Genomic DNA, 26,936 nt, shown 5'->3' with positions numbered 1-26,936 from the left:
TTTGATCCCTGTCTTGTTAGGCTTGTGTGCGAGAGTTAATCAGAAGATTCGCTTGAAACATCAAATTTCCATCAAGGTATAATAATAATACTCGTCTTTATTACCTCTGTCTGGGAGTTGGAGTCTCAGAGGATGCTATTATTTCATTGCTATTTGCTTGTTTGTCTGTCTGTATGTCAGCAGGACTTTGCATAAACTAGGAGATCAAATTTAATGAGACTTGACGAAAAGGTGCAAAAGTGGAAACCATACATTTTTGTATAGATCGTTTTTAAAGATGCTTTTGGTAGCAATGGTGTGAAGTCTTTAACTGTCTGTAGAGTTCAGACCATAATTATGGTTTCCAGCTTCTTGTTTATTGCTTTACACCAACATGCACCAAAGCAAATGGCTCCATTGTTGGCGATAAACCTCCAGGATCACCACGACTCTCCTTACTGTCAGAGTAAACATATTTCATCATCTGAGGGGAACAACTGTCGGTGCCACAAATCTATGAGCACAGGGTTTTAAGAAAGCAGCTAAAAGCAACGAAATCCAGTCAACGCAACATTTCACAACAGCACACAGTAAAAGCTTAATAAGGTTCCCAGTCTGCCTGTCATACGTCAGTCATTTAGCCATTCACTGCGATGCAGTAGGCATGAATGATGGCTACATCCATCCTCATCTCAGCCTCGTTTCACAACACTGAGGCGCAATCATCGCAGAAGAAAAAACGACTGATCTGCAATGTGGGGATATTTTGCATCTTAGAGGATTAACACTACAGTATTTGTTCTACCGCTGCAAGAATCGACAACACATATTGAGAGCCTTCAAAGAAAATTTTAATAATACGTTATCAGGGCTGCGGGTGCTTTGTGTCTTATCAGTGTTTGTGGACGAGAGCGGGTGTGGCGTGAGTTTGCCAGTCTCGCAAGAGAGAATGATGAACAGGGGAAGAAAGCTATCAACAAAAGAGTTGATCAGAAACAACACTGATGAGTGGCAGTAATGAGGTCCTGGGTTTACATGCCTGACTGTCAACTGTCTGACTTTTACTGTACAGTAGATACTGGACACGTGTGCGTTTGTGTGTTTGCTTCTAAAGACATAAATCTATGTTTTTGCACATTATGGGGACAAAAACCAAAACCATTTAAAGTAACTGAGGATGAGTAGACATGGTTACAGTTACTTAAGCATTAGGATAGGCATCTGGCAATTAGGGTTGAGGTAAATCTCCAGGAAATTAATGCAAATTGTAATCTGAAGTGGCAGAAAACTGCACGTTGCTGTGTTTTTGAGCTTAGTCCAAATTCAAACCACTCCCTATATATGTGCAAAAGGAGGACAAAGTGTTTCCAAGCTGGGGGTTCCCATTCTCGTTGGTTATAGACTTACCTGCTGCAATTCACACACACACGGTATCCTTTGCTGTCTGTGCCCTGCTGCACCAGGTCACAGCAATAGTGACAACTAGTACTGAACGGATCGTTGAAAAGCATCACATTTAAATGCAATTTTTGAACATGCAGAGTTGAGTTTCTTTTTCTAAAAATGTTTATATCTATTTGTTTATTTGACCAAATGATGATATGTGTTTATATGATCATGAATGGGTTTAGTGCCTACACTTAGCCCTTTGGATAGGTCACGAGCTGCATCGCAAAACTGTTAATATTAACGTCTGATAATGAAAGTACGACGACACTTTTTACTCCAGTGCTCGGTTCAAAATCACCACTTATTGGGAGTACTGTACCAGTGCCTTGAACACTGTTTTATAGTTTGCCTGCAAGATAGAAAATAGCTGCAGTAATTTACTGAAATGTGCGCAAACATAGATGGAAATACAGAATATAAACAAACACAAATTGTAGTATTTTAACAAGCTTGTATTTGTTACGATCGCCTTTATTCTTCCTCTCTGCCTGAGCTCTCATTATTCAAGGTCGATAAAAAGAGAGTATTACTCCGATACTCGTAGCTTTACATGGGCAGCAAGTTTATTACAGAGTTTCGAGCTTATATTATTCTTTTTTAAAGCTCCAGGTTACATTTCAGATCTCCTGCACTTACCCGCTCCAACTGCGTTCCTCCAGTCAGATGCTCTTACTGGTCCCACGCTCCCACTTAAAATCTAAATGTGACAGGGCTTTCTCTAAGACTCTGGAACAGTCTTCCCTCTTTTATCAAGTCTTGTTTGGAAATCTTCAGACTGAACTTGAAGACCTTCCTACACTCACAGGCTTTCACAGACAGGTCTGTTCTGTCTTAGTTATTTTGTTTTTTTTATCTTATTGAATGATGTATGCATTTGTATATAGGTGTATGCACGTATACATGGATTTCTTGTAATCTTTTTATCTTATTTATTTGAATTCTTTCTTGTATTTTGAGTACATTGTCCCTCTGTTCAGGCCGACACTTGATGTCTTTTAAACATGCCATACAAAAACTCTGTCAGGGCTCTGTGTGCAGGTGGATGGAGAGGAGGATCCAAATGCAAGACTCTGAGACTGAATTGAAACTGAGAACCTTAGCTTTATTGCAGGTGATAAACGAAAACAGGTATAATTCTGAGGCTTGTCTATGACGCGACACCGAGCACGGGAAAACACAGGGCTTATATACACAAGGTAGTAACGAGGGAATCAGCAACAGGAGGGAGACACAGCTGGGAGAGACCAGGGCTAATGAGACAGGGGGAACAAAGCTGCACACACCAACATAAGACAAAGACTTTCACAATAAAACAGGAAACATGAATCACAACTCAGAGACACGGACTCAACACAGAGAGACAGAAAATGACAAATGGAACTGAACTATACATGAAACCACAATTCCTAAAACATGGATAACAGAAACATAAAACTAATAATAATCATCATCATCATCACAATCACAACAATCCATGATGCAAAATTAAACCAAAACATAATAAACTCAAAATACTGGGTCCAACGGACCCAGAACCGTGACAAACTCGACTCGACTACAGAAACATTTTATATATCTTTGGCATTTTGTAGATTCAGCTAAAGAAATTAGAATAAATCAGTTTTTTGTGAAAGGCTGCAAGTAACAAAGTGCTAAAATGTATCAATTAAAATTGGTTCCTTGCTGACTTGTTTCTTATGTAAAAGCACAACACCTGTAGTTGTGCCTTTTTCATGTTTTATACTTAAAAACAAAACAAAAATTATTTGAGCAAACTGGAAACGAGTGAAATCACCGCCAATGTCAAAAGGAAAGCTTCGAAAGATCTCTGGAAAACCTGGAGAGCTATCGCTGAAGAACATGTAAGAAATGTGTTGCGGCTCCTCCAACCTATAGCCGCGGCAGGCTAAACATGAGGACACAGATGACGCGCAGCAATAAACACTTTTATTCCACATGCAACTGTCCAATATACAAATCAATGCCTGGGATTAACTATTAGACAAATGCACAGACTGCACAAACAAATAACTGCAACTCACCAATAACTGCACTAACTACTACGCCAAATTACAACTTGGCCTATGGCATCAATTTGTGCACAAATATACAAAAACCATCAAGTTACAGTCAAAATACATCCAAATCATTCAAGCTGCGCTCAACAGAAAGTTTTGCCTCATGCTCACCCTACCTTTCTGCTCATCAACATCAGGTGCTGTGAACAGGTGAGTGCAACCACATTTATCATCTAACACACCCATGAGACACGCCCCACACCCGTGCACCAATACAGTAGCTGTGTCCCAATTCAGGGTCTGCTCGCCTGAAGTACGCGCACTACACGAACTGCGTACGGTGCGTACTATAAGTACGAGAAGTGCGGAAGTGAGAGGCTTGTGAAATGGGACGGTCTAGCCTTCGTCGCGCTGTTTAGGTTGCCTAGCAACCACGATACTAACCGCGAGAAACGTTACATACAGCTTTGTGTGACAGAAATGAAGGAGAAAATTTTTTTTTTTTGTTAGTTCATTTTTGTTATGACATCACTGTGATTAGTTGAGTATCTGAGGCTGAGACCACAGGACTGTAAAACATGATTGTTGGGCTTCATTTCTGTACTGAACAGTCATTTAAGATTAGTTAGTAAATAACAATTAGCTGATGTTGTTCATGAGACTAAAATCATCTCACTGTGGTAATGTAAATATAATATGGCCAATATTATAGTATTGTCAGGTTATTATGAGATATATATAGATAGATAGATATAGATATAGAGATATAGAGATATATATATATATAAGGCTTTACAACCAAGTTAACGCTGAAAGTACAAACATCACTAATGTCACACAACTTTGCCAACATGTGGCCAACAGCAATGTTTTAATGTTCTTCATTATTAAACATTCGCACATAAATAAGTGACGTCATATTCAGTACTTACTTTTGACAGTTCGGCCGCTCCCTTCTGCCGTATTTTGCGGCAAAATTATCCACACCCACCGCCGCGCTATGAATTGTGGGATATATGGGACCATGAAGCGTGCACCGGACCACGCTTGATATTTGGGGAAATCGACAGCCGTCGTCGCGTGGCGGTGACGTGATCGCACTTAAAATGCGTACTTCAAGCGTGCAGACCCTGAATTGGGACACAACTAGTGAGTCCATTTAAATCAACCCACTTAGTCAAAAAAGGAACAACTCATATGGCTCCTACAAAATATAAGAAAGGCTAGCTCCTTGGAAGCCAACTATAGTGAAATGAGAGATAGCTCAAGACTTTTGCTCATTACTGTATAAGCAGATGTTGAAAGAAACCCTTGTGTATTAGAAAATACCCTGTTCAACAGTTAGTTAGCATTCAGTGAATTGTTTAAATCCCAAATCAAATGAAATCCGCTTCATACAGGAAGAAAGCCAAGGTAGAATAAATATAACTGGTTTACATATAAAGTACCACCGTCACTGAAGGAGCAGTTGATTAAAGCAGGAAATGGCATATCTCCTCTCAGCATTAGAAAAGGCTTCGAACAAATATGTCAGAACTTCAAACGAGCGATGTTGAGAATCAGAGTTGAAGAAAATCCTCCAAAGAGCTGCTGTGAGTGAAATGTAACACTCGCTTCACTGAATAGTGTTTTACAAAATATCACTAAATAAGATGAAGTTTTTCTTGCATTGGCGCTGCTGCAGGAAGCTGTGAGTGTAAACGGTGACTGGCCTTTATTACTCACGCTGTGAGAGAAATACAGAGTGACATTAACCAGCAGATCAGCTGACAGCAAGACAACATCGTACAAGTGGATACTTGTCTTCCTTCAAAGTAGCGTCGAGAGGCCGTGTTTAAGTCGCGATAACAATGTTTCCTTTATCATAGAAAAAATAAAGGGTCTGACTGCCAGGCTAGATATGCACACTCCTCCGTCGTTACATGGGAGAAAACTTTATTTACTGGAAAAATCAACATGTGGGATGAATGTCATCCATCTCGAATGGTGAAGGGAGGTTTATAAACATTACATGGACACTACAGCGTGTTTTCATAAAACATGAAGAGCAGATATTCAAGCAGCAAGTCAGAAATGTGACTGAAAATCTGACATGAAATGAAGACATTAGCCATTGTTTCAACCATTCATGAAAATCATACCAACCTATGCTTTTATTCTTTGTGTTTATCAAAACTCCACATCTTATCGTTTTAGTTAAATAATCGGTCAAATTTAATGTCGTCATCAAGGCTACAAATCAAACTTTGTATGAAAGGAAAACGAGAAAAAGCATTACATGGATGAATGTGAAACAAACAAGCGAGGAAATCCATCCGACTTTGTCTGCCTGTACTCCTTTTGCCTATCAAAGCCTCTGCTACAATACTTCTGATCATTTATTATCAGCCCCTCAGTTTATGTTCAAATTTTTATTTGCTGACCAATAAGAAATACAGAAACACTAAACACTGGCGTTGAAGTCAAAATCAAACGAGGTGATGTCACGGGGCCGAGTGGCCTGTACTGAACAGGACTCAGGTGCAGAAACCCAGAGCAGAGACAGCAGATGATGTAACAATTTATTAGGCTTAAGTGCAAAAAACGTAGCAAAGAAAAAAAAAAACAATAAGACGTGGAGTTTGACGAGGCGTGGCCTGGGAAACGTGGCTAGGGCGAGGGAACGGGGCCTGAGATGCAGAGTGGAGCTGAGCAGGGAACAGTCACACTGAAGAGAGAAGATAGTGGAGTTAGGGAGGTAGTGGAGGCAGCTCTGAAGTGGCGAGTTGTAAGAGTAGCAATTCTTCCTTGCAGTAGGGGACATGGAGTGTTGAGAGGGGGGGTGATGAGAGTCCAGGGGGGGCTGAGTGGCGTGGAAAGGCTGACCTGAGATCCGGGGCTTCAGATGGAGTGTGATGGCAGGAGGGCAGGCAGGTGAGGCACAGAGAGATTTTCAAAATGATTGCTTGGTATCCTGAGTCCGGAGGTGGAGCGTGAGCCGAGGTGAATCCAGCAACTGTAGCACAAGAGAGTCTTGTTAACAAGCTAAAGCGCAGCAAGAACTTGAAGTATAAGGGCCTGTTACCAACATGTGTTGATGACGAACTAGCAGTGATTGAACAGCAACGTGTGGCTTAAATCCCTCTGACTTGATTGCCTGCAATAGGCTCCAGGTGTGCACGAGCTGGAGGAGTTGGCCCTGCCCAGGGGCGGATCCCAGGTAAGTTCAGGAGCCTTACGGAAATTCCAGCCTCCGCAGACCATGACAGGTGAGATGATTGTAAATGAAGTACACTTTTAATATGTATTAAATCTGACCTGCTGTGAACTGAATAGATGCTTTAACAGCTGCCAAAGCTGAATCATAAACACAAAAGTACACACATGAGAAATATCTAACACTTCCTATATCTTTCATTCAAGTTAAGCCATTTGCTGCTTCTGTTACTTTTACAATTTCATGTTCAAATACAAGAGGTGCTACTGCCTGATGAAGTTTCACGAGGCTGCAGTATCCCATCTAAAATAATGTCTACGGTAGCTTCTTAAACACCATAAGAGAGGATGAGCAATTACTCTAACTCCAGACAAGCTATTACCATTCCTCTTTTATCAGAAGAAGAAAAGGGAGCATATTTTCAGCAGCAATCAACCACGTGATGACAGCTAAACAGAAGATATACATCAGTGGGAGGCTGATGAAGTCTGGTTGCTTTCTTCTCCAGCACTAGAGACTAGCATGACCTGGATGACTGAGAGGCTACACGCACATCAGAGAGACGGAAAATGAAGTAATTGAAGTGATTTCAGTGTATCTCAAATTCAGATCCTGTGAGAGCGGAGAGGAGCCACGACCCAGTGAGAAAGCCAAGTCATCCACTGGCACTGTGAGAAATGTTACAGCGTATTAGAGTGGGAATAATTACACTGAGATCAAAGAACATCTTAGCAGTGATCTGCCTGACTGCAGGGTCAGTGGTCTGTGTGGTGAATTACTCATGTTGGGACCCTCGTAAGAGACAGAATTTATAGGTTTATCGAGTCCTCGAACTATATCCAACATTGAAATTGTCACGGTGGTGGACGGACTCAGGCACAGACTGAGGTAGCACGGTTCAACAACACTTTATTAATCACTCCGGTGCGCTATGTACACGTGAAGGGGGGGGGGGGGGGGGGGGAACACCAGGGTCCCGGGGATCAATAGGGGGGAAACACACTTCTTCACACTTGCTCCGCTCCTTGTCCAAACACTCCTCACACTCACGGGGTCCAGGAGTCAAAACGGGCGGGTCCAGATAAACCTATAAACATAGACGAGGGTAAGTCGGCGGCAAGCACGGGAACAACTGATTCACAATGAAGCCAGGCAATACTGACGAGGGTCACTCAATATTCCAGCGACGAATATCTCAGAGCCCCGGCCTTAAGAAGAGCCAGAGATCAACTGCAATTCACTCGAGATCAGCTGCAGGTGCGTGGGCCAAGGGCGGGAGCCCAATCAGAGCTCCGCCCAGGCAGACAGGTAGGAGAGAGAGAAAGACAACAAACACTTGTGGCCACACTGGGCTGGCCGGGCAGGCACAGGGACCATGACAGAAATATCTCAACAACTGTTACATAGTCATGAAATTTAGCACATGCGTCAATTTTTGCAGAGATTTAATGGATTATTTTTTATTTGACCTTTTTACTGAACGCTCGATCAAAATTTTGACTTTTCCACTATTCTGTGTTATAACCGGAGCCCTTTCAGGCTCAGCTGCCTTCACGCTTTCAGGATACTGACAGAAAACTAAGAGACTGCAACAAATTTGGTAGTTATTCCACTTATTTTCTCTTTCAGCTTTTGTTTGTAGACAGAGAACAGTGTTAGGATTTGTCTAGCCCATCATGAACAGTTCTAGCAAATGATTACTTCTGACCATCTTCAGGATGGTTATTAAAATGTTCAATATGGCGATATTTCCATTACTATGTGACGTGAGCACTAAAGAAATTTCAACAAAGCTGATTCTTCTGAAAGTTCAAGAAAGACAAAAGGAAGTGTAATTTAGCTGGATTTTTAAAAATGTGTGCAACCATATACACCTGCTAAACATCATCTTAGGGTCTAAATAAATCCGTGGCGTGTTAGCACACACTGTGGGCAGAAAATGCTCAGCTTTCTGTATCGGTGTCTGCCTGCTTACTGCGCGGTGAGTGTCTGCCTTCCCTCCCTCTTGAATAATGTAACAAGTGGCCAGTGGTGTGGGTGGTATGGGGGATGGCCTCTCCTCAAAATAGACTGTAGAGCAAAAGCAGAAGACTTCAGAGGTGATATACAGAAGCATATGCCTGCATTATTAAATTGCTCTGAAGGCACTGGGTTTATGTTGTCACTACATCAAAAAATGCTGCAGCAAGAATTAAAGGTGTTATAACAAGTTGCAACTATAACACTGCTGTCATCGTTTTTGGTAAAGGTCAGATTTAGATGAAAAGGAAAATATTTATTGTATATGTGTGTAAAGATGTATGTTTATGGTTTGTTTTCTTTCCTGGTTCATCTCAGAAGTGAGCAGGAAAGATGAAGCACGTTATAGATGTGCAAACAGCAGCCAGCTCTGAAATTACCCCAGTGAGACAGGAGTGGTCACTTCCTCGCACTCTGCGCGTGTGTGCGCGCGCGTGTGTGTGCGCGCAGATCAAGCACAAGGTGTCCTCGCTCTGCTCGGAGAGCTGGTAAACTCCAACTTTGTCTGGGCTGGCGGCGTTCGGCACTTTGCGCAGATGGGGACCGATTGAGCATAGACTTTGATCCTGGGGGAGCTCTGTTACATCAAAGATGACAGCATGAGTGGTGCCATGTGCTTATAAGAAATCCCCCCTGCACGTTTTAAGAGTCATCACATTTCCGCGCGTGCACTCGGCGGCAAATCTTTCCACTCTGCGAGGTAGCGGCGGCTGCGGTTCTATTTTTAGAAACAATGTTGCGGCAGGGGAATCAATCAAACTGGCGCTAAATCTTTGCATTCATGACAATCTTCTGCTGTTAGTGATGCAGTCTTAATGCGTTCCTGCCCGCGCTTGCTGCGTTATAGGACAGGATGGTGCATTTTTATCTCAGCTGATGCCAAATTCCAAATGATGCCTTTCCCCCTAACGCTCTCCAGGAACGCACACCGGTGGACTGCAAACTTTTATACCATGGAATCCAACGCACTCTGTGGCGAGAGTGGCTGCAATGCTTTTGGGACCTCGTGTAGTTTTGGGTTTTTTAGCAGTACTGGAATTTCTAAAGAACTGCACAATTTGGGATGTAAATGAGAATTCTCTGATGTCAAAGGACTGAAGGGACTGATAATCGCCAAGCACACGTTTTTGCTCTTTTACTTCTGAGTGCACATTTTTGCTGGCCCTTATGGGAATTAAGCACTCGTCCCGCTGCATGCTCCTCAGGAGAAAAATGGCGGAGTCTGAGAGCACTGAGGTAAGTGTTAGAGACAGCTTTAATATTCCTGACAGAAATCAGAGTCCAGTTTTTTGGCGTCCTGGATGCCTCTTGCAGTAGCCTGCGTGTTCCACCTCTAGTAGAAGTTGCATGTCGGACAAATTACAGGATGCCGACTGTCCAGAGAGTGAGACTGACCGGACTGATAGTCTCCCTTTTTGCAAGGCTGTTTACCCTCCCGAGGAAACAGGCAGTCTGTGCAGAGCAGGGCAGTTCAAATTAGTATTCCCAACCTCAAATGCACTTGGAAAAGTCTCGTTTTTTGTAGCTGCTAAAATTAGGATGCCGTACGATGATCAGGGGAAGGAGCAGGATCGACTCATCCATTCTGCTTCGCAGACGTTCTCCGGCAAGAGTCTATGAGATGAAGTCTGAAAAAAATATATGAATGTCTTTGAAGCTCTGGGTGTTACGTGTGAAAGAATATGCTGTGAGCAGCGTGAGATATAACAGGACAGTGTGTAGCTGCTTCACTCTGCGCGCGATGGGAATGAGAGCTGTCCAAGGTACTGCAGCACCTTGCAGAGGAAAAAGAGAAAGCTCAGACTTCTGGTGTGAAGCAGTTCTGCAGAAAGTAGAGTAGGTTGCTGAAGATGTCATGTCTCAGCCACTTGAACTAAATCTCCCACCCCTCACTCTAACTCTAATTGACACTAATTGACAATTTAAAGGTCGATACAGGAGAGATGCTGATTGTAATACTTAGCAGATTCAAACACCCTGCGATGTGTGCGTCACTCTGTTGTAATTATTCATCAGAAAAAAGTTGAAAGAAGCCCTGCACACACTCATTACATTTGATCAACATTCTGACCTCTGAGAGCAGATGGTAGGAAATACTTCATAATAATATCCCTGCCACTGAGGCTGTATCCTGTTTGGGAATCAGATATCTCAAAGTGGAATAATGGCAGAAGACCAAAGGTATGCTCTTTCCTGTTAGAGGACTTTTTCAGTGAAACGCCTTCATCAATATGAACAGCCGACTAACACACAGCTACTATAATTACTGTCATTTTAGTGCATTTATTAGAATAAATAATAGTTCATCACCATTTTCCATTATCCTGACTAGAAGCAACAGCATAAACGCACAGGCAGCATTCACACGGCTACAAAGTGGCTGTGGGTGTCCTCTCATGTGTAAGTGTGGGTCCTTCTCGAATAACCGGTGTCCCCTCAGTGTAGAGATGAGGATCCAGTCTGAAATAGAACCCTGAATGTGTTTATTTGTTTTGAAGGTCAGAGGCAAGGATGTGCTTCACCCTCTCTTTCCTGTGTCAGGAGATCTCGGTTACACTCGCTGCAGCTGCTCTCCTCCGACCGTACCCCGAACTTCACGTTAATCTGTCCCACGATGACTCTTTCCCCCTGCATTGCACAGATTCTGTATTAAACTTGGCAGTCTTAATCGCCTCTTCTGCGACTCTGTCTTATAATTATCGACTTGCTCAGTGCTCTCTCGGTGCCAGCTGTTTGTCAGCTCTTTTTCTTTTTTCACTGTTGCTAGTAATTTTTTAGTCTCAAGATTTTAATTGCATCTTTACATCTGTTATGGCGAGCAGCTCTGAGCTGACCATAGTGTAACTTTAGGCCACCGGTCGCCTCGGTGATCCAGATGAGTAACATGTGAGAAAACGAATCCTTCACGCAGTATGGTAATGCTCTGCAATGAACTAGTGTCTCCTCTGCAGAGCTGAGAGGATTAGGTATTAAGTTCAACAGTTGGTCTCTCCTCATTAAGGATGTGCTCTTGTATGTTATCAACATCCAAAACCCCGTGAACCTCACTAAGCAGAGACAGTAATGACTTTCAACGCTACTGTTGTGCTGCAGAGAAAGTGCTACTCACATTTTCTTTTTTTTAGATATTCAGTCACTTTTCTGGTCAATTATAACCAGATAGAACTCTATTTAATAATAATAATAATAATAATAATAATAATAATAATAATAATGATGATGATGAGGGTGATGATGATGATGATGATAATAATAATAATAATAATAACAACAACAACAACTACAATAATAATAACAATAACAATAACAATAATAATAATAATAATGATGATGAGGATGATGATGATGATGATAATAATAATAATGATGATGATGATGATGATGATGATGATAATGATGATGATGATGATGATAATAATAATGATGATGAGGATGATGATGATGATGTTGATAATAATAATAATAATGATGATGATGATGATGATAATAATAATGATGATGATGATGATGATGATGATAATAATAATAATAATAATAATAATAATAATAATAATAATAATAATAATAATATCCATAGTCTTGATTCTCTTAACAAAATATTTAAGATGTTTCATGTGATTTAAACTCTTACATTTTGAATCTTAATCTCTTATAATTGGCCAAGTATAGCTCATGGGATCAGCTTTTCTTCCTTTTTTTGTGTGTGGTGACAAAAATAATCAGGAGCTCACCAGATTTATTGGAAATCACCCAGACTACGTCTCTCTAAAAGGCATGCAGTAGCTGATCTGACATTTCATTGAAAACTTCAAAACCTTGATGGGAAAACTACAGAAGAACTTAACCCTGGAGAACCCATGGGGTCAGAGCCGACACCATTGGTTTTCTAGGGAACCCATGGGGTCAAATTTGACCCCATGGGTTCTCCAGGGTTAAGGGATCATCAGTCAATGGAATTTGAATAAATAACAGACAGGTAGACCAGCGCTGTCATACTCAAAGTCATGCAGTTAGCACGGCTTCTCGTTTGCCTCAGTAGTGAAAACCTGACATTTGACTGAATCATATCAGCTTCTCTTTGAATTCGTTATTCAAGACCCATTATTTACTTTATTTTCATGGTAACTACATTCCAGTGTGTGCCATTTAAGCCCTGCGGGACAAAGGTGCAGGAGACATAAATACTGTATGATGGCCATTTTAAAGAGAGAAGAGAGAAAAGGGGACCGAAGAATCAGTTCTTTCAACCAAGGAAAAGCCAGTGCAGCAGATAGAAATCTAATTTTTATACTTTGCTTTCACTGTAAAGGAGAATTGAATAATTTCATCTTCCAGGGAGGTTATCCACCTCATTAAGTCGTATAGATGTTTACGATGTATGTCACTCCTAGAAAAATAAATTAAAGGACTGATGACAAGCTGGGCTCATTGGTTTATTTAAAAAAAATACTTGAAATAGTTATCTGAATAACCTTCAATAACCTTGTGTAAATACAGATGGGCTTCATACAAGATAATTTTGTTGTAATCTCAATACTTAATCTGAACATGGCATCAAAAACAGATTTCCCAAAATCAAATGTGCAGGATACAGAAGCATAATTAAAACATAAATTAAAGCTGTAGAATTAAACTGAAATTGCTTGAAGATCCGCCTGAATGAATGCAAAATGAATGAGGCAATAACAGTGGCAGAAAACACTCATAAAATATAGTTAATATTATGTAGGAACTGAGTGAGAAAACATCTTGCAGTCTTTCACCATCCTTTCCTTCTTTGTTTCTTATCACTGTTGTCTGAAAATGCCTCCTATTTTTGGTAGCATTACCAGTTTTATCATTTATTTTTAGACGCCCAAGTTGGAATGAGAATAAACACCAGAACGGCTTATTGGCTCAATACTGAGATGTGAAGTTTCTGTTTCTCCATGCACATCGTGGTTAGAGCTTCCCAGCAGGCGTTATAGGTGATAATCCGGGCATTACGGGTGTACCTTCTGTGCTGAGAGGAGCTTTCTTGCCATCTCTGGCTTTTGTTGACTCCATGTCATTGATCAGCATATCCTCCAGACTCACAGGGCTCTCTGCACTTTGTGAACTCAGCAGTGTTGGAGAGTAACGGAATACATGTACCGCCGTTACGTATTTAAAATACAAAATATGAGTAACTGTATTCCGTTACAGTTACCGTTTAAAAAGGTGGTATTTAGAATACAGTTACTTTGTTGAAATAAATGGATTACACGGCGGTACTTCCGTGTTTCATATTGTGGCGGGTCAGGACTGTTTGGGTTTTGTTTGACAGCTACGTTCTGTTGTTCCAGGCGGCAGCGTTACGGTTGCCGTGGTTACAGGGTGACGCTCTCTCTCTGCGTGTTTCCTGGGTGAGAGAGGCCTTTTCGTAGTTGTTGTTGTGCTAAGCTAACAGGCAGAATGCTACAGGTATAGCTCTAAAGAATGTAGCATCATAGGCAGTGTAGTCCGTGCTGCAGGGAGAATGGACTGCCATACCCGTTATGTGTCTGTGAGCGAGGGAGGGAGAAAAAGGAAAAGTACGAGCTGTCATCGAGCAAAAACGGGAGCTGGAAGCATGTAAATATAATAATAACCACTGCAGCCAAGAAGAGAGCCTGACGAGCCCAGCTGTAAGTAAGCTATTAAGACTCGACTGTGCACCGTGTTCGTGTTTTCCTCTGAAACAATAAGTTCTGTTGGAGCAGCCTTTCAACGCCTCTCTCTGTCTCTCGCTAGCAAAGTTGACCCAGACAACAAAGTAAAGCTAGTTTTCAGCTACGAGCCCGACACAGAACCCACCGTATTAGCCAGAGGTCCCTTTACTACGGTTCAGAGCCGCGGACCTTCAGTAACAGTAATAAATCACAGCAATAGTACATTCATGTAGTTGTAAACAGCATGATAATATATTAAGTAACCCAAAGTATTCAGAATACGTTACTCTCATTGAGTAACATAACGGAATACGTTACAGAATACATTTTGGGGCATGTAATCTGTAATCTGTAATGGAATACATTTTAAAAGTAACCTCCCCAACACTGGAACTCAGGAGACGAGTGCTGGGAACATGAGCTAAGATTGCAGGAACAAACTGTAAAGGAGAAAAGCTTACATGTAAAATCCCTGTTTATGAATGCAAACAACAACCTTATTGCAGCCTGGACTTGTTTTGTTTCTTACGCCTCAGGCCGCGGCACTGAAGAGGTGTTTTTCTTCTTTATCTGTGTTTTTTTAGCAACCACAGTCGCAACCAGAGCCGATCCGCATAATTCCATCGCAGTCGGCACAGCCAACCGCGTTACCCAAGCCTGTGCCTTCTATCCAGCATGCGCCTCGGCCTCCTCTTCCACCGCACACGCCCCACGCCGCCAGCCTCCCTAGCTGTCCAGGGAGGGGTAAGATGGCCAAGTTTCTCAACCCAGAGGAGATGACCTCGCGAGACTACTACTTTGACTCCTATGCCCACTTTGGCATTCATGAGGTACGCCTTGTCATCGCAGTGTGGATGAAAATGTTAATCGATCAGCTTTATGGATCAATAAAGCATTTTTTAATAAACAGGGAATTTTAATTTCCATTATTGCTGCTGCACATTTGACAGAACCAGAGCATGCAATGCCCTTGTGTACTTGCAATTAATTTTAGAAAATTATTAGATTATGCATCATCCTTGTCTGAATCATTTCATATGCTCTTCTTGCTTTTTCTCTTTTAGACATGTTCTTGCCTCAGTTCGTCCGTGTGTGGGCAGGATAGTTTAACGATGATTGTGTGTGACTTCTTTTTTTTTCTCGAAGTGACCCCCTCCGCCCTCTAAACCGAGAGCTTTATGTCATAGATGGTTTAGGTCGTGGCAGGAGCTACAATCAGCCAATCCCTTCAAAGGACAGAAAATCCTAACGTTCCCTGACAGAAATGTTTCCCAGGAAAACTCAGGTTTTTGCAGGTGCCCCACAAAGCTCTATGTACAGCTGTTAATTGATGTAGGATGGCGATGAACTGCCTGGAGCAGTTTTAAATGTGGTGAAACTTTTGAAAACATTAAAAGTGTGTATTGTGTATGGCCACACGGTTTCCTCAGAGTTCACAGAGTTCATCTGCATTTTAGAGAGCAGATGCAGGAAGCATTGGAGGCTGTATAAAAAGAGTATGTTGCGTGCGTGACCTGTCGGGTGTTTTTTTTTGTATTTGTGGAATGTAGGTCAGGTGTATTTTAGTCATTTCTGAATATTCTTCGCACTCACACATGCACGCACACTGTGAAAGAAGTAGAGATAGAAAAGAGATGCAGACAGGCTGAGCCTGCGAGCTCACAGGGCTTATTCAGAAACACCAACAATGGATTTGAATGCAGAACCACAGGGCTGACGGGGAATAGAGTAAGATTAGGTGAAGGCTGTGTGTTATTTGTAAATGCTGCACTGTAGATATCGGAGCTATTCAGACCACTGACGTCCAGCCAGTGTTTTTAATTACACACAACAAACTGTCGCTTTCTGCAGGAGTTCGTGTTGCCAGCTCCTTTCTTATATTTTTCTCACATGTCAAACCAGGAAATGTTAAAGGATGAAGTGAGGACACTCACCTACAGGAACTCCATGTACCACAACAAGCACATCTTCAAGGATAAAATAGTGCTGGATGTTGGAAGCGGGACTGGGATCCTTTCTATGTTTGCGGCCAAAGCAGGGGCAAAGCATGTATATGGGGTAAGATGTGTTTCCCTTCAGTAAACTGCAAACATGTGGACCAATTAGGATCTGATCTCCACGGCGCCCAAGCCTCACGAGGTGCTTATATTGTGTATTGCATATGTAGGTCTGCTGCTGTGTGGGTTAGAACACACAGTGCATTTTAAACCATCTATTCTTGGGTAATATTTCTTTTGACATGCAGGTGATAAAACTGTGTGACCTCTCAGGCAGGTTGACCAGCTAAGCCATAGAGATTTGAAAGCTATTAGTGTTATTGAGCACCGGGGCAGAAGTAATTGCAAGTCAGAGCATGTCTGAGAATGCCTGCTGCACACACACACACACACACACACACTGCTAGCTTGGGATAACCATGTGGAACTTATTTTTGCATGGTGGGTCGAGACGAAGTGCTTCAGGGGAGGAATGATTAACTTGGAATTGCCAAGAGACTTGTTCTGAGCCGCTGAATGACATTATGTGTTTATGTGTGTGACTATGCCTCGTGTCATGTGTTTGCTTGCCTTTCCTCTCCTGCTGCCTCAGTCAGTTTTTGTCTCCCTCTCTCTAGCATCCTGTTTTAGTACTTTAGCTGATTTGATTCAGAGTTTTGTTACTGCAGTCCATCTGGCAGGATTTCATCCACATAAATGGGGACAGGAGTTTCAGGATTTTCTTATCATATCTAAAGCTTTTGAAGGTTGATGTGAGGGCCCGGGCTCACGAGCTGGACGAATACACCCCCGATCATTCCTTATCAATAAGAACAGTACATGACAATGTGTGTGTGTTTATTGTAGTCCTTCAACAATTCCAAGTAGCAACAAGACACTTAGGTAACATGTCCAACCTACGCACAGAGATGGGCAGTAACGCGTTAATTGTAATGCGTTACTGTAATCCGATTACTTTTTTCAAGTAACGAGTAAAGTAAGGGATTACTATTGCAAAAACGGTAATTAGATTACCGTTACTTTCCCGTAGGAACGCTGCGTTACTGCGTTACTAAAACCGTGATTTTTTTGCGAGAATGTCTCATGACAGTGACGTAAGCGAGTGCGACGTTCGTGACAACAGCTGTGTGCAGATCAACAATGGATCATATATCGAGTGCAGAGAGAGTATGAGCGTGCAGCGTTTAAAGCGTGGAAGTACTGACCTTACTTTGAGTTTGATTCCATAAAAAGTGACAAAAACATTAGTGTCCTTTGTGCGTGGGAAGAAAACTTCTTTTTACACCGAAAAAACCCCTAAACTTTCGAGCAAGCACCGAGTAGCTACGATGTAATGGGAAACTCACAGAGAAACTCGCGGATTCTTCCACTGACCGCAGCACACCTGCACCAGGGTAAACCTCCGCCTACCCCACTCCTGCTTTACAGGTGAAAATAGAGCAACAGGACCGCTAGTCTTTGACTTTATTTATTTTCTGCTGTGTTTTACTTGCATCTATTTGAAAGACTGAGTGTAAACACAAAAAATATTTTATTTTATGTGCTGGAATGTGCAGAAAATAGGTTTAAATATTAAACAAATTTCTTCCAGTCAGAGAATGTTGCATATAATTAAATTTTTGCTTGATGCATAAAGTTAAAAGATTAAAACTAATAAAACAAGTTTAAAAAGACACTTTTCCATTTGATTACATTTTGTATGATGGATTATGCAGAAAAAGTAGAATTGGGCTGAAAGATCTATCGCTTTATCACCTATTCAGGTTGTAAATCATGTTTTTAAAAAGTAACTAAGTAACTAAGTAATTAATTACTTTTGAAAATAAGTAATCAGTAAAGTAACGGGATTACTTTTTTGGGGAAGTAATCGGTAATTAGTTACTGATTACTTTTTTCAAGTAACTTGACCAACACTGCCTACGCATGACCTGTGCACCACAAAATCATAAAGGGTCAAGGCAAACTAGACTTGTACTAATCTATTAGCACACTATTCACTCCCTTTTGAATTTCCTGCCTGCTGCCAGCTGGATTCTTTTGGCTGCTGTCCTCAGTTAGCAGAGGAGGGTTGTATTCTGGATGATTCTTTTTCATATACTTCAGTTCCTCAAGCTCACTTTTATGTGTGATAAATCTGCTCATTAGTAACACTGAATGAGCAGTGAGATGCCCTTTGATTCTGTTCACAACTTTTATGTACAGACAGGTGGAGGGTGTCCAGTTCAGTGGTCTCAGGATCACATCTTTGCTTTTGCAGATAACAAAGTACTGGTTGCTTCACTGAGCGGTGTCCCATTGAAGCCTTTGGCTTTGGCACCATCAAGCCCGAGGCTCTGCTTCCCAGTTAGAAAAGACAGGATTGTCCACTTTAGGTCAGGGATGAGATTCTATCTCAAATTCAGGAGTTAAAGTCTCTCTGGGTTTTGTTCTCAAGTGAGAGTAGAGTAGTGCTATATAAGAATCAGTCCATTTACCCATGCTTTTGTCCGAGCTGCAGACAGGCTGCAGACGTAGCCGTGCCATTCCAGGGCTTGGTTTTAGCACGGGGGGTCTAGCCAGGACCCTTACTGGATACCGGGAGGTGTCCCGCTCCAAAAGGTGTGTAGTCTTATCTAGGGATGCACCGATACCGATACTGGTATCGGGTATCGGGGCCGATACTGTAAAATGTGTGTGTACTCATACTCGTAAAAGTTAACCGATACCATGAACCGATACCAACTTATTTCATTAATCAGAGGGTGGCTTGTCATTTCTGTTGTAGTTTTTTAGATTGGCCACTAGGGGGACATCCCGCGCTAAACAGGCACAGGGTTAGGCGAGTGAGACTGGCAGCTCCAGATAAAAAAGAAAAACTGGAGGCTGCTGTAGCTAGGCTAAACAAAATGTCAGCAGTGTGGAACAGCCAACTTTAACTCAGGTTTTGGAAAAGCGATGAAAAATGTCAAGAGAAAATCCACGGGCAGTTAAAATAACAGAGGCTCTGACTCATTTTATTGCTCTGGATGACCAGCCAATGCCGGTCGTGGAAAATCAGGGAGATAATGGTGCCAAAACTTTCTGAAGAGGTAAAGACAAGCAGTGTGTGCGCGATGTCAGTTCTTGGTTTAACGGCACAGTGGACTGATGATCCACGGGCAGATGGGGAGTTCGTTCGTCAATGCCAAATACTTTCGTTATTTTGTTTGTTTGTTTACAATATGGACACTCTGCAATAATTTAAAAGTTTATTTTATTCTCAAACCTAATTTGTATTTATTTTATTCCAAACAGAAGTGTTTATTTATTATTCTGAAAGCTCGAGACAGTGCCAATAGTTCAGTGATATTTTGTTAAATTACAATGTGGAGACTCTGCAATAATTTAACAGAAGTGCTTATTTTTCACTTGAAATTTTTTTGTGGTCATTTTTATTAAGATTTTATTTTTTATCAGCAGAGAATAAAATAAAATCTGTCTTCCAATTCATTGTATTTGTGTGTGTGTGGTAGAAGTATCGGTTTTTGTACTCTGTATCGGCAAGTACTCAGATCCAAGTATTGGCATCGTATCGATTTGAAAAAATTGGTATCGTTGCATCCCTAGTCTTATCACTACACTATCCAGCTGGATGCCTCCTAAACTGCAAGTAAGTGAAATGGTCAATGTGGGAGACGGTATAGCTCTCTGTTGGCCATTCGTCTGCGTAGTTTTGTTTAGAGCGCCGTCCCTGCGACCTGGATAAACTGTAGAAAATAGATGAATAACACATGAAAAGCCAGGTACTGTTAAACTGGTTAAGCTCAGTGTAGCTGCTTTGATTATTCTAGGAGTGTTTCTAATGTCTTTATGTTAGTATGATGCAGAGTTTAGTTTGTGCAAAGTAATAAAATGCTTAAGGTTGCTAATAAAAAGTAAAGAAACTAAACTATGTGTAAGTCAGAGGTTAATAGCTCAGATAGAGGACAGAAAGTACGGTGATATCTGGGCAAAGTTAGAAACTTCTACTTGCTGTGTCTCCAGAGTAAAATACCAGTAGGAGCCTGCAGGGATGTCTTCGGTGACAGTGACACTTTCTGACACTAGTGAGAGGTGCGAGAGGCAACCTGTGCGGGGGTGCCTCTGTCAATACACCCTGAGGCTTCAGTGCACTCCTACTGGATCGTGACTATGACAGACACGTGGCTAAGAGCTGTCTCTTATGACTTTGACTCAGAAACAGATGAGGAAGATTGCCAATTAGAACCTGTTATTACACATGAATAGAGCAATACGGTTACATGCGTCTCCGCAAGTGCACAAACATGTTCACATCTGATGCAACATTAGCCTTTGCTGGTTATTTATGGATTTGGTACAGTCTTTTTAATGGGCAGCAGAAGCCTCCTTCCTCTTTCTCTGCTAATAAGCAGCAGAAAACAAGGCTGCTCCGGGGAGTCAGTCCTAATGTGAAGTCCCTACAGCTTATATGCCTGCGGAAAAACCCAAAAAGTTTATGTTCTGTATTTGAGTTACTGCAGTATAATAAGCAGAGATTGGAACATTGGTTTTATGGCATGTTTAACTGGTTTCTTTCCTGTAAATAATAGCCCTCAAAGACCTCATTCTTCCATGCTAGTACAGGGTGAACTAACACCACACTGTAAAATGACTCTGTCTAACATGCGTAACTGTGAGTTAAGTAAAAATAGGCAAGTACAAGGAAATATACTTTAAGTATAAAATAAAAAAAGCTGGTCATACTATTGAATAGTGCAGCACTTACAGATTACAAGTGCTACACTATTATCTCTTATAGCATTATATTATTATTAGTAACAATTTGATGTAAAAATGGGGTTTTAATAATTTATTTGGTTTAATGGGTTGATTTAACCCTTTAAGACCTACCATAGAACCAAGTCCGCCAGAGCTTATATTATATTTTTACATGCTGTGGAGCCATTTTTGGGAGCATTTCAAGTTGCTATACATCAATACAACCATTATAGCCCAGATTTTAATAATATGTCTGCATTAAGTGCATAGTAATTACATAAATTGCAAAAAGTGCAATAAACTACAAAAAAAGTGAAAATCGTTTTTGTTTTTTTAACATATATTTCTAGTTAGAGAAATTTAAGAGGCTTATCCCTCAAAACTGTAAATACAAAAAAGTTGCACAAAATAGTTTCCCACCACGGGAAATTTATTTTGAGTGTCTTCATAGTTTTATTTTTGAAATACACCAATTTTTATACACTGCAGGAAAAACGAAAATAAATATTATAATGCAAATTTGCAAAAAAAAAAAAGCAGCATATGCATCAAAATAAACTATTTCCAGCAGTGCAATATGAGTCCTAAGCATCCCAGAAACAACACAGAAAGTCATAAAGTCAAAGATAACTTTTAAAAACACCAGTATAGGCTCATGATGCCCTGATGGTAAAAAACTACATTTCTGTGAAAATTATGTCACTTCCAGTTTCGGGCAGGTCATGGAGGACATGCGATAGTTCGCGCTGACGTCTATTTCAACGTAGGAAGTGTTATGAACAGCTGATCGGATCGGCAAAGCGTGTTTCTGGAATATTATGTTTTTGTTGCTGCAAGCGCTTTTTATGCAGTTTTTGCAAAGCTATATGTGGAAGGAAACTGTGACCGAGGACAAGCTGATGGCATAAGATGTAAGATGTAACTTCTCCGGTTTTATATGCAAAAAAAATTATTGCGCTAGCTTACGTGGTTGCAGAGCTACCGGGATTTAAAAGTAGTTGTGCAAAACTGAGCGTGCCGCTCTGACCGGTTTTAAAGGGTTAATAAATGGTTGGAAAAATCTCTGAACTAATATACATTTTTGCGTGAAAGTTAGAAGGTGCTTAACGGCGTGAAAGGAAGCACTGTATGAATGCACCCTACAGTAGAAAATTCTTTAAGTGTTCAGAATAGGAAGGAGCTGGGTGAGTAGCTGTCCATCTACAACTATTTGTTTAAAAAATGTACATTTACATTTTTTACATTTATAATTTTTGTATAAAAAGTCATATTTTTAATGTAACAAATTACTTAAACTGTAAGATAAATAAAGTAAACAAAAAAAAGCTGTACAACTTACCTCTGAGAGTTAGTAGGGAACATGCACTTATTTGCACTGAACAAAAATAAGTGCCTCGTTTTTGTGGCTACCTTATCCACAAGACCCCCAGCCTGACCGGCTGCTTTGTGAGCACCCAGAGTTCATTAAAGGGTCTTCTGTGTGACTATAACCAGATGGGTCTGTTGCAGCAGCAGCATGCTGCACAACTCTGACAAAAACGCTCAGCAAATGGGACACAGTGTTCAAAGGTGAAAATCTATACTCTCAGATTCCCACTGCTGTAGGAGCCTAGTATTGATTAATGTATTCTGCTGAATTATGTCCATATTTTATTTGAGAGAAGCCTGAGTGTAGTTTGATGAATCAAGCTTTATTATGTTATAACGATGATATCAGTGGCAACTCAATAAATCAGCTCTGAGGAAGAAGAGAACGTACAAAATATGCCAAGAGTCAGGACAGTGATATAAAAGGAGGGACATCTATCTATCTATCTATCTATGGTTTCTTTGGAGTGTTAAATTAACCATGGTGCATTATGTCATCTGATGAGTCTTCCCTTGCTAGTTACCTATTGCTATCAGGCATACTATTCACAAACATACTAACACAACTTACTTACTGCTATCAGATGCTCGAGCTTGTTGGCCATTTGATTTTACTTCCTCACTTTTTACTGAAATCTGGCAAAGATCACAGAAGTTTCCTTTTTTGTTTAAAGAGCTAACCCAGAGGTAGAGAGGCTCTATAAAAAGATCTGATCTCTCTCTCCAACATGGGGCCTTTTAAAGATTATGTGAGTGCTTATAAAGCAGTTTTGTTTCGAGCCAAAATGCAACACAATCCATTGTTATTGGTGACTGGAAGAATAAAATTTTCTACAATAAATTGGCTATCTTGTGCTCTTGAGGCCCCCCACATATTTCACGGTCACTAACAGCTACTGGCGCACGCCACCTCCCTCTGACTGTTATCCTGTTTCCAAGAAGTCTTTGTGCCTTCTCCATTCCTGGCTCAGTCCTCCTTTTCCTCCTTTGCTCCACTGGATGTTCTTCATACTACTGAATAGGTTATCTAAGCTCCGCGTGCTCTCTGGACCCAACAACCTTGCCTAGCCACCCTATGGTCGACAGCATCAACAAATCCAAAGAATCATCTTCCACCATCGACTAAGCTTCCATGATACGCAGTTATATCTAAGCACTAAACCCTCTGGTTAGTTCCCTGCTTTGTCCCCTATCAGCAGTCTAAAACTATTTAACCAATTCTCTCAAATAGAACAAAATAAAATTGAAGTCTTGGTTGTGGCTCCTACGTCACTGCTTTCAAAGCTGACGGATTTGGGCCTTAATTTTGAGTCTTCACAACCTGGGTGTCATTCTGGACTCCATTCTTTCATTTTCATCATATATTAAACCTATCTCTAAATCTGCCATCTATCACATCAAGAACATCTCCAGACAACAGCTTATACCCTTAAACTCAGCAACAGAAATTCTCATTCAGCAGCTGAAACTCTTATTTATGCTTTTATCACCTCTGACATGGACTGCTACCGTAGTGTTCTGTTTGGGTTGCAAACAAAGCCCTGCGCGCACACACACACAGACACACACAAGCTGCAGTATGTTGCATGTATGTATCAATCAATCAATCAATCAATCAATCAATGAAGGCTTTATTCGCCACGTGCAGGTTGCCCTGCAGTGAAATAGGACCCCCCCCAACCTTACACACACAACACAGACATCACATGGGGATACAGGTCGGAGATTGGTAGCGAAAACAAACACTGAAATGTACACTACAATGGGAAAGTACAAGAGGAAAAAAAGAGATCTCTACTCATGCTGGGCTCCTGGGAGGACAGCATGAGAACAAAAAAACTCCTCTACACAAAAAAGCACATAAATGTCCACAGCACAACATTATGGAACATGTGACAAGCCACAGGGTCGGGTGGGGGGTGGGGGGGTGAGGAGTAATCCGAAGCAAACACAGCAGCCATCCTGCCCAGCGCTACCATTCCAGCGCGGGCTCAGACCCGCCGTGTTCCCAGGAGGGAACAAGTATCGAAGGCGTTTGGAAAGGGAGGGGGGATGAGTGTGTGCGTATCAGTGTATATGTATGTGTGTGCGTGTCCAGAGTTCAGCTGAGACAGTGTCCTTCGCCCTGCTAGGCTAAGTAAACAGTCTTCCAGCCAACCCAGGTGGCCTTGCATAGGATGGGAAGAACAGACTAAACACAATCGTTATCAGGGTGTTGTTGTTCGGCTCCAGCCTTGAGACCGCAGCTGGCACCAAAAGGGTATCCGCATGAAGTGATGGTACTTTTTACTTTAGTGCGAACAGCTCATATGAATTTCAAAGCAGTTCTACAGTCCAACACTGGTCTCTCAATCTCCCGTTGGAGAGCCGCGAGCTTCTCCATGATGTTATCAAACTTGCGCTCTGCGATGTTGTCATTCTTGTGCTCAAAGAGCCGATTCTGAGAACTCACGACCACAGTGAGCCTCCCCAAGATGTCATCCAGTCTGCACTCAGAGGTCTTATTCTGAGTATTCACAGCAGCCGTAGCCTCTCCAAGATCTTATCCGTGCTGCACTCAATGAGCCCATTTTGAGAAACTCACGCCTCTTCCCATCATTTCAATCCCAGCGGGCAGCCTTGTGGGGGTTTGAACAGCCGGTTCCGCTTCCTTAATTCTTCGATAAGTCAGGGCCCAGCCAGCTCCGATCAGCAAGAACCCTGTTACCATGGTTCCGAATAGGTAGATATCTTCAACAGTCAGGCTCACCCAAGCCCAAACTTCTCATTGAGAAAGGGGTGTCAAGTGCATTTAGGGACCAGTTGATCAAATCCATAATTCTTCTTTTAGGTTTTAGAGAACAGACTGTGAGAGAGCGTTCCAGGGAAAAGTAATACAAAAAACACGAGACTAGACAAGGACATAAGAGGCTAAGCAGGGAAGCTAAGGGAGAGGAGGAGAGGAGAAAAGTGCGACCGCCTTCGTCAAGAGCAGAAAAAGAAAGAAAAATGTATCACCCCCAGTTTTATGCACTGGTTCCCGGTTAAGTGTTTCCTAAAAAATTCTCACCTACCAACCCATTCACTGCTCCACAGGACCTACTGGACTTTCTACCTTACACCTCATCTTGAACTGTGTTCCTCAGTGAAATACTTTCCATGCCCCATACAGGACTGCAGTCCTTTGGGGACACATCCATAGTTGATTTTGTTGTTGTTATTGTTATTAGCATTATAGAGACTAGGTTAACAACTGTTTCAGGTTTAGCGACCAGGTTAAATTTAACCAGGTTAAAGCAGGTGAAAGCCTTCAGGGTTTTATTCTGTTTCATTTAGGAGTCGAATGCGCAGCATCAGCTTAGAGATACTAAACGAGGATGACCTTGTTTTTACCCCGGACAGCTTTATGGATGGTTACACTGTTACACAGACATTTCTGCCTGTAGCAATGATTCAAATTTCAGTCTCAATTCTGTATTTGTTTTTAATCTCAACTCACACGGTGAAATGTGATTATCAAGTATAGCAATGTCAGTGTGACCAAAGTCACTGTCAGTGTCTGTAAGTGTCAGACAATATTCTAACGTTTAAAAAGAAAAAAGTGTCCTTGTGTGTGATCAAATTTTGATCAGCTATTAGCTGTGGTGGAAAGTATCTACATACACATATAATAATCCTAGACAATTCACCGCTTTGTTGTGGAACAAACTGCTTGTCTACACGAACTTTTGCCATCTTACAACAGTGCATCAGGAGGTTGGGCTTTGTTACATTATGAAACTCTATGATCAGTTCCACCAACTCCAAAAAGGTTGGAATGGTCATTTTTAAATGATAGATTAAGATGTTTCAGTTATATTCTTTGATTATTGTAATTCATGGGTTTTGGTTGTGCTTTTGTTATATTTTTAGTGCTAGGACTTTGGTTTATTTTGGCTTTCTCGTGTTCCTCTTGTCACGCTTGTCTTCATGTTCCCTCTGTCTTTCCAGTCAGTCGTGTCTCCGTCTCAGTGTCAAGTCTGCGTCTCTGTGTTATACTTCCTGTTTTACTTTGACAGTCTGTGTCCTTTGTCAATTATTCTGCTTTGCTTCCTCTGTCTCGTTAGGTCCGATTACTCCCAGCTGTGCTCTCCTGCTACGTCTCATTCCCTCGTTACTCTCGTGTGTATTTTATCCCTGTGTTCTCCTCTGGCCTTTGTCGCGTCGTACCCTCACAATGCTGTGTTTTACCAAGTTTACAGTTCCTGGTTTGTTTTCTAGTTGAAGTTTCTTGTTTCCAATTTCTAGTTTAGTTTTGTATTTAATGTTAGTTTTTTCCAGTAATAAAAGGTGCTGCTTTCAAATTCAAATTCAAATTTTATTTGTCACACACACACAACCATACACAGTATGACATGGGGGTGAAATGCTTGTAGCTGTACAATGCCCGACCATTAAATGACAGAAAAGTTTTACAGTATTTACAATTTACAGGTTACTACAAAATTTACAAATTAACTTAGAAATTTACAGTAAAAAATGTGCA

At 41.3% G+C, this 26,936-nt stretch overlaps 1 protein-coding gene across 1 annotated transcript in view; it reads left to right on the top strand.

Moving 5' to 3' along the window:
* Nucleotides 1-9,146: 9,146 nt before the first annotated feature.
* prmt8a (protein arginine methyltransferase 8a) overlaps nt 9,147-26,936 on the top strand; it is a 39,347-nt gene continuing 21,557 nt past the window's right edge. The window contains exons 1-3 of the mRNA XM_087842841.1: nt 9,147-9,897; nt 14,915-15,160; nt 16,233-16,388. Coding sequence (XP_087698967.1) covers nt 9,829-9,897; nt 14,915-15,160; nt 16,233-16,388 — 471 coding nt within the window. The 5' untranslated portion in view covers nt 9,147-9,828. The remainder of the gene's footprint in view (nt 9,898-14,914; nt 15,161-16,232; nt 16,389-26,936) is intronic.

The sequence above is a fragment of the Neolamprologus brichardi genome, chromosome 7, assembly GCF_056152115.1.
Source record: "Neolamprologus brichardi isolate AB-2024 chromosome 7, ASM5615211v1, whole genome shotgun sequence".
Classification (NCBI taxonomy): domain Eukaryota; kingdom Metazoa; phylum Chordata; class Actinopteri; order Cichliformes; family Cichlidae; genus Neolamprologus; species Neolamprologus brichardi.
The sequence above is the reverse complement of the archived record's forward strand: the minus strand, read 5'-3'. Positions and strand labels throughout refer to the sequence as shown.